Here is a 10,014-nt window from a genome sequence, read left to right on the forward strand (position 1 = left end):
CCGTGCACTAATAGAATTTCTAGTAGAATGTTAGAAAATAAGTCGTCATTTAGCACACATTTGTCAACAAGTGCAGAGTTTTGCCTCACTAGTAACTTGTTGTCTGACTAGTATGCCAAGGTTTTCCCTACTAGTGAGGACACAGCGTACTAGTACATGGATCTTAGGAAGGATATCAGATAGAGTAAATGGCTTAAGGGAAACCAGTTAGATCGTTTATCGGATTTCAAGGGAGATCCCCCCCAATATAAATCATGTGGATGTCCTCAGGCTGCGTGGAAAATACGGCTAATGAGTGAAAAATGTTTTGTGTTAGTTATGAGCCCGAGCTCCACCCCGCTGCCACCTACAGGATCAAAACCATCAAGGCCACCATCCAGGTGTTCTCCACGGGCAGCCTCACAGTCACAGGTACCTTACACGCACACAGCTCAGTCATCAACATGAAACTCACATCTCAAGCATGCAGGTCACATTGCATCAATAATCCTGATCCCTGGAGGAATTGTAGCGTGGGATAATTGACTACCAAGATGCCACTGCGGTCTTAATTTGTTGCTCCTTGTCACCGTTGACCCCGCCAGGACCAAACGTGCAGAACGTGGCCACAGCGGTGGAGCAGGTGTACCCGCTCCTGTTTGAGTGCAAGAAGCCGCTTTGCAAGTGAGGAGCGCTTCCAATTCAGCGTAGGTCTTCTCTCGTGGATTGCGGGTTTTACAACTGACGCCAACACGGACCGCTTCCTGTGGACTCGCCGTCGGTATAGAAGTGAAAAAAACAAAAAAAAAACAAGGTCGCGTTCAAAAACTGGTGTCAGCCCATCAGAACAGGCAACCGGGAAGTCGACAATTTTCTCCGTCCACGGAAAACGATAAACCTCCCTGGATCTCTAATGTTCAGCTCTTCACTTGACAGCGGTGACATACACTAAACTCTTGTACATTTTGACACACTCGCTGTAAATTGTAAATATTATTTTGTATTATTATTCCAGGATTGACCCTGTGTGTGTATAGGATAACATTTGCAGGTTGAGAAGGTTTTCAAAGCTACAAACTGCAAATTAAAGCTCCGTTTCAGTTCAAGTGGTGCTGACATGACGGGCGAGATGACATTTTAATTGTGCTCATGTGAATCTCCAAACTCACTCGACTTTTATCCACAATACTTTTAATTGCGGTCGACGTCATGCAATCCGTGAAAAATTGCTCGGAGCTATCGTGTGCGACGACGTTCTTGTCTCGGCTCCGCTATGTTTTTCCACCACCTAAAGATGTGTGACTCTTTTGTATTTTATATAAAAATAAAGATGTCATAAATTAAGCAGCTGTCTGTTAGAGAGAATTTAGAACATTTAGATGTAGGAATCCAGTTAGGCAAGACACAAGTGCAACATTTTCTAATCAAAAGTTTTAATGTTGTATGGAAATTTGCCTTTGTAACTCATTCACTGCCGCAGATGTTGAAATTATTGATCCGGAATCCAACCGTAGTCTGTCACCGACGAATATATACAACAAGTACAGTCTGGTTTTCAACAGGTAGGCGTGGAAGAGGGTCTTGCCCAGTTTGTGAAATTCCGTTTTTGAACCACTGCAAAGATGAACACAGTCCTGAAGGTGGTGGTGTTGAATCACTTTTGGATTGAGAGCAGCACAAACATTTACATCAAGTACCATAATGGCCAACATAAAAAATACAGTTGCGTAGTAGGTCTACGCAGTCATAAAAAAAAAAAACTTGTTTTTTTCAATCCTAAAAAGTACATTTCAAAATATAAACCACTGTAACATGCAGTTTGAACATTAACACTGCCTAAATATAGGAAAAGTTAAAAACATTTTTTTTTAATGATTTGATTAAAGGGATTGCAAGTATTTACCTAAGTTAAAAAAATCAGTCTGCATACACGTTATAAACCGGATGCGTTGCGTTGTCATAGAAAGTGTTAAGATAGTGGCAGGATGATGCAGTTCATGGGACTATTTTCCCCTATTGAATAGTCTACTCTGTGTTTTAAGTAAATTCCAGTGCTTTTAGTGTCACAGACGGCAATATTGTGCGTGCCATGAAAGGAGAGAAAATGCTCTAAAACGTCTGCTGGCAATATGCAGAACGCAGCATTGAAAACGACCGGCAATGAATGAGTTTTAATTCATGTCATCTTTGTTGCGTGGAGTGCGTTGAATGTTGTCCGCTTCGGTCACAGGATGTTCGGGGGCATCTCCCTGGACATTCTGCTCTCCTGATTTTGGACCTTTTTGCACAGGCTGAATTCAAAGTGCTTCCTGGGTAAATGAAAACCACAGATGAGGCCACTTGACTAGTAGCGCCGGGAGCTGTCGAATCCAGCGGCAACTCACTTTTTTGCCAGTTCTTTTGAGATTTCCTCCAGGGTGCGTCCTCGGGTGTCGGGCACCCAGAGGATGACAAACACCAGCAAGACGAAGCTCATGGCGGCGTACAGGAACATCATGTTCGGAACGCCTACCTTCTCTGGAAAAATACAGAAACATTTACGAGTGGTATGCTTGCCTCGGGCGTGTACACGCGTGTAAAAAATGTACTTAATTAGGAACGGCTGTGCAGTGTACTGCAGTCCAATAATGTATGGAACATTCTGCACTTGGCCAAGATAGTAAGGCTTGACTGTGAGGAATTCGTCCGTATTAAAGTGGTATAGCACGGTCTAGAAACGGTACTGACATTATTTATAGATAAAGTAACCAATATATTTGAAATATTTTCACAATACTTGTATTTGGAAAATACCCTTTAAAAAAAAAAAAAAAAAAAACTACTACAGTATACTGCAGAGTCATTTGTTTGTCATGTGCTTTGACATTGCGACCGTCAATATGTTGACGGCGGTATCCGATGATGAGCAGCTCTGGAGATTTGGAGCGTAAACGCACCCGTCATGGTGAGGAAGGTCATGGAGATGAGCAGGTTGGTGGCCCAGTTGACGGCCGACACCGCCGACACGGCTCGCCCTCGGACGCCCATCGGGAAGATCTCGCTGACCACCACGTACACCACTGGCAAGTCAAAACGCGCACACACAAACCAGCGTGTGAAGTTGTGCATGGCAGCACCTGATGATCTAACACGGCTGTAGTTGTTGGTCGATAACGTGTGTAAGTTGCTCACAGCGCAGTACAACAAATGCTTGCGGGTTCAGTGAAATAATGCACGATTTGGAGCCAACGGACGCTACTCACTTGGCCCCAGGCCGATGGAGAAGGCGGCCACAAACACCAGCAAGCTGATGAGCGACGCCCACTTGAGCGAAGAGGACTCGTCGTCCACGGGCCCGCTTCGCCCCGACCCGGCGCCGCCGTCCTCCGTCCGCCAGACGGGGGCGCTCGTGAGAAAGAGTTGCGTGTCATTGTCGCTCGCGTCGCGGTCCCACGAGACGGCGGTGCGGTTGGCCGGCGGGTGGCTGACGCACAGGCTGGACAGTTGCGTGTGACTCTGCAGGGTGAGCGCGCCCAGCGCCGCCAGCGACATCCCCATGGCCGCTGCGCCCACACACAGGAAGCTCTTGGGCCCCACGCGGTCCACCAGCAGCACGGCCGGGATGGTGCCCGCCACCTTGACGGCGCCGAAACCGGTGGACGCCAGGGTGGCGGCGGCATCGCTGCGGAAGCCCACGCCGCGCAGCAGGGGCGACGCGTAGGACAGGATGTTGGGCTGCCCTGTGGCCTGCTGGAGGAAAACCAGCGCCACGCCCGTCAGGAGCCGCGACCGCAGGTTGGACTTGGCGCCGAAAAGCTCCACGAAGCTGTGCTCCGACTCCTCCTTCAGCCCCATTTGGATATCCCGGAGTTCTTCCTCCACCTGTTCTTTGGCGCCGCCCCGCATGCGCGCCAGAACCTCCCTGGCCCGCTCCGGCTGGCCCCGCGCCACCAGGAACCTCGGACTGGGCGGGAGGAAGGCGAGGGCGCCTATCTGTACCAGCGCCGGAGGGATGACCAGTCCAAACGTGTACACCCATCCGTGGGGCGTGGCGGCGAAGGCGCAGCTGCAGCCGAAGCCCAACATGACGCCCACCACCAGCATCAGCTCGTACAGCGTCACCAGCAGGCCCCGCCGCTCCCGCGGCGAGATCTCGGCGATGTACAGGCACGCCGCCGTGCCCGACAGCGACGTGCCCATGCCCACCACCGCGCGACCCAACGCCAAGGTCGCCAACGAGGTGGCGACCATGAGCAGCAGCGTACCGCCCACCACCAGGGCGGCGCTCAGCAGCAGGGAGCGGCGGCGGCCGTAGCGGTCCAGGACGGGGCCGCCGGCCAGGCAGATGAGCAGCGCGCCCAGCAGCTGCGAGCTGACCAGCAGCTCCTGCTGGCGGCACGACAGCGACAGGACGCCGCGCAGCTGCAGCAGCACGCCCGACGTCAGGCCCATCTCGTAGCCCAGCATCAGGCCGCTCAGCGACGCCGACGCGGCCGCTGCCACCACCAGCCAGCTGCAGCCTGGCGGACGACAAGCGGAGACAATATGCGCCTGTGAGTCGTGCTTGCATGCTCTCTTTGTATGTGTTGATGCTCCGTGTATGTTCAAAAGGCTCATTTCCGTCGCCAGACCGTGGCGACTGGCATTATAGGTTAGCCTCACGCTAGAAGACAGACGCTAGATACCAACATTATATGGTTTGGTTGAATATTTTCATGTTTGAATAGACAAATGTTCGAGTCTCTTTTATCAATTTTACAGACAACTTCGACTGTGAATGGCAATGAACAGCTTGAGGCAAGATGCCTCACCTCTTATTTGGAGAAATGTGCAGAAGTTTAAAAAAAAACACACAAAAAAACCGCTTTTTTATAATATGACGCAACTTGTTTGTTTTGCCGCAGGTCGTGTTGGTCGGCGAAGGTTTTAGGTGGTGCATATTTTGTGTCGTCAGAAGCTTTAATGCATGAATGAGCAGGCAAGTATGCACTTCGATTGGACTTTAAACGCCGCCAGGCTTAACTAGCACCGGCGCTTGACGGAGTGAGGCAGGTGTGTGTTTGTTTTGCGGTTTTAGTATTTCAAACAGGCACGGTTGTAGCCCATGCATGTTTGTCTTTACTGTTGTGTGTAATGTGTTCAGTTTTTTTTTTTTTTTTTTTTTTTTAAAATCACCTGTCAAGATTCATCTGCTTTGTTCCTGCATGCTAGGGGCCAAACATATTGTACCTTTTGAAATGAAGACAAAATGTTCTACCTTGGATCTGTTGCACCATAACAAACTCCTAAACACACGTGGGAGAATGTGGAACTCTGGCGCGTTGGACGAGGTGAAGGGAATTATGACCAGTTCCCATTAACAGTCAGTGTTAGCACAAAACCTTCAGGCTTCTGCTAAAAAAGCCTGCAAGAACATCTGAACTTTAGTCGCGGTTCATCAGAGGCACTCAGAATGGTGGCAGGTGTGTACCAAGTCCCATTGACACGAGTTGGAATTATGTGATTAGATGATTGAGTTACAGGAGAGAGTGCACACTTATGCAACCACATTACTTCACTTGATTACTTTTACCTCCCCTCTATTTTTTTTTTTAATTCAATGGAGTTGTAGTTTATAGGTCACATTAATGATGGGAAAAAGTTGTAAAATGATTAACATTTGTCTCATTTTTTTTTTTAAATACAGTAGTACAAATACCTGGCATTCAAACAGGGGTGTGTAGACTTTTCCACTGTGTGTGGAATAACATTCCAGGACAGTTCATCTTTGCTCTTAAAGGTGCTGACTGAGCAGTAACGAAAGGCCACAGAGTAAACAAGAAGCACGCTGTTGCAATCATGTGACTTGTGCAAGTCGCTAATGAAGAACTTCGAGAACTTCACCCCCCTCAAAAAAATTATAAAAATTCCTGTGATCCATTTATCCCAGTCGCTATTTTATTCCCAACATACGTGACTTGCTGTTTTCGTACACAACGTAGAGAAAAAAACGCTGCAAACTTTTTTATACTCTTCTGCTTTCACAGACAAATATTTGTGTTCAAATGCGAATGTACTGTACTCCTGCTACCAATTGAAGCAGGGAGCAAGATTTTTTTTTTTTACATTCATGCATAAAATAGAACTTTTTGCATAAAGTATTACGACTATTATTGGTTTATAATACCACAATAATAAAAAATATTCACAATCAACAGCATTCAAGAATTACAACTAAATGAAAAAGTGCATCTTTTAAGTTGGCTCCATTACTTAGCTCCAAAGCTCCTAATATTAAAAAAATAAAAAAGTATAAGCACAAAAAGTATATTAACATTTGTATCGATTGTAATGGCATATATTTTAAAATTTGGCTTTAATTATATATTTGTAAAAAGTCATTTTCTTTATGTAGTACGGTACGGACACGTTGATGAGTCGTCAACGTGCGGAAAACGTGACAAGACGGATTTGTGACATCACTCCCACAGGCGGGAATGTGAAGTTAACAGCCGAGCTGGGCCGTGCGTGCGTGCGTGCGTGCGTGCGTGCGTGCGTGCGTGCGTGCGTGTGTTGAAGAAGCGATTGTGAGCAGAACGTTTTGATGCGCTGCGTATTACCTGGGCCGCCCACGGCTCTTTTGCTGTCCTTGCAGGACGGGTTCCCCGAGGGCTGAAGGGACATCATCTTGGTCTGGCTGTTGGAGTCCATCTGTGAGCAGCGAGCAGCGGCCCTAACACATGTTAAGGTGGAAAACCCAATCATCCATTCATTCAGCGGCAAGTCCCCAGACTGACAGCTGTTTTGCAGCACATCTTTCAAGACCCTCAGGGGCAATATTAGCACTTTTTCGACGGGACTTCTAAGCAAGGCACACTATGATTGGGTGCTTGCAGAGTTCAATAAACAAGCCGCCTTTTTGAAGTTAAATGCGTCCCTTAATTTTTTTTCCCTCTTTCTGGAGAGCAGAGGGGAGGGGCGAGCAGTTACGCACTCAGGAGGGAGAAAGATTGGATGCCTTTTTGCTCTGTTGATTAATGTGCATCATTCTTTTTCCTTTTTTTTTTTTTAAATAGTGACAATGGGGTACTAGTTATTCCCAAAGACAGCATGAGTAGCTGTAGTGTTTCAGGCTTTTTTTTTCTTGTGGAAATTATAGGCAAGTGTCAATAATTTGCCCTGTGTAATTCTGGAACGTCTTTTGGGAAAATGTTTATGAATCGTTTTTTGTTGTCATTACTGTGATTTGTGTTTTTATCTGGGAAAATATATGAAATTGGAAATACTTGGTTTTTCATCAGTCAGTGATGAAAAAATCAATTAGTGCACAACTTTTATTGTTGTGGTGTTTTTCAGTGGTTGACCTCTTTCGCCCTGGTGACCATGTTTAGAAAATGAGTCTTTTTGTGTCTAAATATTGACAACCATTAACTTATTTTGACAGTTAAGGGTTACATTTTGATCATATGTTGGAAAATGATTTATGAATTTTGGGGCGGGGATTTATTTTTCCATCATAAACTAAAATTTTTAGATGCATGCTGTTAAATGGACAGCTATAAAAAAATAAAAATAAAAAAAACTTAAGAGGCCTAACTTTCAATGGTGAACCACACCTGGCCCTTGTTTCTTTTTGATTCTTTCTACTGTTGAGCAGTGGTAGGCAAGGTTGAAAGACGATCCCAAGAGTTACACATTATCCCTCAAAAAAAAAAACAAAAAAAAAACGAATAGTGAGTCGATTTCTGACGTCACGTCGTGACGTTTTCGGTGGTTGTCAGGCCAAAAGCTTCCAAAAGTGACGACGAGAGTTGACGGTAAGTTTAAAAAAAGAGTAAAAAAAAAGCGTGTTCGTCGTCCCCTACCTGCTTGTTGGCTTGTTTAGAGTCGCGTGTGTCGCTCCATTGCCTTTCTTGTAACTTTTTTCTCGACTTGCACCGCTGCTCGCTCGTGGGCCCTCTTGTTTTGGGCAACCTCCGTGGCCGCGCCTCTTTTAGTCGTGAACACCAATAGGAAGCGCGGATCGACGCCCATGCTGCGTTGCTATTGGCCTAGATGCCTTTAAGAGTCATGTCGATGCTGCTTGCTCATAAATTCATAAGAATGTGGCCACTTTACAGAATGTGTGATATTTTGCGTGGAACCCGTGACTTTTTGAAGCCATTAACGTTGGAAATTATCATAGTTTAAGGTTATTATTTTATCATTAAGACTATTATATCATCATGCATCTGTAGCAACACTCGTGCAGACTGCAACTACAAACAAGAGGCCTCATTTGAAAACCCCCGGCCTGCACTTGTCTCAAGTTAGTGTAGGGTCATGTTTTCAGAACCCAGCCATTAGATTCCCACTGCGAGCGTCTTATGTAATGCATAAAAACGGGGCTTCCTACTTGTTCAGCAAATATTTCCTCAAAATAGATTCATCATGTCATATCTGACTGTTTCTTATCTGACATTCTTATTGCAGGAAGCATATTAGCCTGCCGTCCAAAGGTCACGGCTCATTTTCATACACAAGCTACTTTATTTTTTCCTAATGGAACTTGGTGAAAATGGTGCAGTCAATAAGTGTGGGCACATCAGCTTTGTGAGTGGAGCAAGTTGGTGTGTGCGAGGCAGGCAAGTGGTGAGGATCAGCGTTTCGGCTAAACAGACTTTAAATGAAGAAAACGGACAAAAAATTGGTTGGTCTTGTCTGAATACTGTATGCAATCGATTTATCTTTCCAGTGCAATGTTACAACCAACAACAAATAGACATGAAGTCACATAAACGTGTGTCTTTCTACTTAATATTATTGTTCAATCACTTGGTTTAAAAAAAATCTAAGCTGTTGGCCCTTGACATGAAAAAAATATTTAATTTGGCCTACTGGTTCAATAATCATGCACTGTGAAAATGTTTAGGCCCAACATTTCCCACTGTCTAAAATATATTTTATAAATGAAGTGTAAAGTAATTCAAGCATTTTAATAGTCACTGTTCTGCATTGCTCGTGTAGCCGTGTGCAAATAGTTTGAAATCAATTGTACAGAAAAGACAGGAACTCCCAACGAGACATTTTTACATCGTTTTAAAAACCAATACACAATCTTCCTAAATTGTATTAAAAATATTACTGCAAAAACGTGTACACGATGTACTATCGTGGTTGTCAAAAGTCATGAAAACAGTGACATCTATTGGAATATCTTTGGTACTCCATTTTTGCTGTGAATCAAATATCATCTACGGAACTCCGAACTAAAATTAAAAATCAATATTAGTCTAATATGCTGAATACTGACAGGAGTTTTTATTATTTTGCTCCTCTCGTGCAACATTACAAACAGTGGTAGCACAACCCCAATTATAAGCGCGTCGTTCTTTGAGTTGACAGCCAACAGCGCGCTTTGGTTGATTAATGCCACCTTTGGCCAACAGATGACAGTATAGAAACATCAAAACATTTCAGTCAGTAGGAAAAAAAGGTAGCTACAAAGTCAAGTAGAAGGTACCGGTACTGATTTCTGTTTTCAAATGTAGAGAGTCAAAATAAACTAATCAAAAAAATGAATATACTAAAACAGTAAGAGTACTTTTGTTAACTGCGTTACTTCATTTCGTGTTACTTCACGCCGTTGCTCTTCGAAGATGCATCTGCAGTGCCAAAAACTTCAAGCTCTATTCGTTTTGTAAAAAATGAACGTAGGATTATAATACATATATATTTGTTTCCAATCGTAATGACATAACTGCCGCAGCTTCTAGATAGCACCAATCTTTCATTAACTTTGGCCCGCTCTTATCAGTGTCAATAATATTAACAGCCTAATAAGCGGACACGCACACACAACGCGTTGGTGTTGCGTAAGGCCCCCGAAAGGTGGCTTCAAGTGCCTTTGAATAATCGGTGACATGTTGGAAATGTCACAAGTTTTGAATTTCTTTTTTTTTAGTCGATCCGAATGTCAAGGGGGATAAAAGTAGGGCACTCTAATTACCCACACTGTACTTGTAAATGTAGTGGGCACCGATGTCCACTTAACACAGGGGTGTTAAACTCATTTTTTGCATTCATTGCAGTATCTCA

General features: G+C 44.7%; 2 protein-coding genes across 10 annotated transcripts in view; one reads left to right on the forward strand and one right to left on the reverse strand.

The window, feature by feature from the left end:
• tbpl1 (TBP-like 1) overlaps positions 1-1,323 on the forward strand; it is a 73,554-nt gene extending 72,231 nt beyond the window's left edge. For all 7 annotated transcript variants that reach the window (XM_086017994.1, XM_086017993.1, XM_086017995.1 and 4 more), the window contains 2 exons: positions 317-411; positions 585-1,323. In XM_086017994.1, coding sequence (XP_085874120.1) covers positions 317-411; positions 585-667 — 178 coding nt within the window. In that variant the 3' untranslated portion in view covers positions 668-1,323. The remainder of the gene's footprint in view (positions 1-316; positions 412-584) is intronic.
• A 68-nt stretch (positions 1,324-1,391) lies between these two features.
• slc2a12 (solute carrier family 2 member 12) lies at positions 1,392-7,910 on the reverse strand. Of its 3 annotated transcripts, XM_086017990.1 has the most exons (6): positions 7,803-7,910; positions 6,558-6,670; positions 3,222-4,478; positions 2,916-3,038; positions 2,364-2,496; positions 1,392-2,288 (listed from the first exon to the last, which is right to left on the reverse strand). In XM_086017990.1, the coding sequence occupies exons 2-6, from the start codon at positions 6,646-6,648 to the stop codon at positions 2,204-2,206; spliced, it is 1,689 nt and encodes a 562-aa protein (XP_085874116.1). In that variant the 5' UTR covers positions 6,649-6,670; positions 7,803-7,910; the 3' UTR covers positions 1,392-2,203. The 3 variants fall into 3 exon arrangements, with proteins under 3 accessions (XP_085874116.1, XP_085874117.1, XP_085874115.1); XM_086017991.1 differs by lacking the exon at positions 7,803-7,910 and having other exon boundaries at positions 2,364-2,491; positions 6,558-6,775; XM_086017989.1 differs by lacking the exon at positions 7,803-7,910 and having other exon boundaries at positions 6,558-6,775.
• Between the last annotated feature and the right edge of the window lie 2,104 nt (positions 7,911-10,014).

The sequence above is a fragment of the Filicampus tigris genome, chromosome 20 (genome assembly GCF_054856515.1).
Source record: "Filicampus tigris isolate MCC_2025a chromosome 20, RoL_Ftig_1.0, whole genome shotgun sequence".
In the NCBI taxonomy this organism is placed as follows: domain Eukaryota; kingdom Metazoa; phylum Chordata; class Actinopteri; order Syngnathiformes; family Syngnathidae; genus Filicampus; species Filicampus tigris.

Bases quoted from the DNA above. Each gene is read 5' to 3' on its own strand.
- slc2a12 (XM_086017989.1), bottom strand. From the start codon at position 6,702: ATGATTGGGTTTTCCACCTTAACATGTGTTAGGGCCGCTGCTCGCTGC. The intron at 4,479-6,557 runs GTAATACGCAGC...GTCGTCCGCCAG, and splicing joins AAGAGCCGTGGGCGGCCCAG to GCTGCAGCTGGCTGGTGGTG. The intron at 2,289-2,363 runs GTGAGTTGCCGC...TCATTTACCCAG, and splicing joins TCAAAAGAACTGGCAAAAAA to GAAGCACTTTGAATTCAGCC.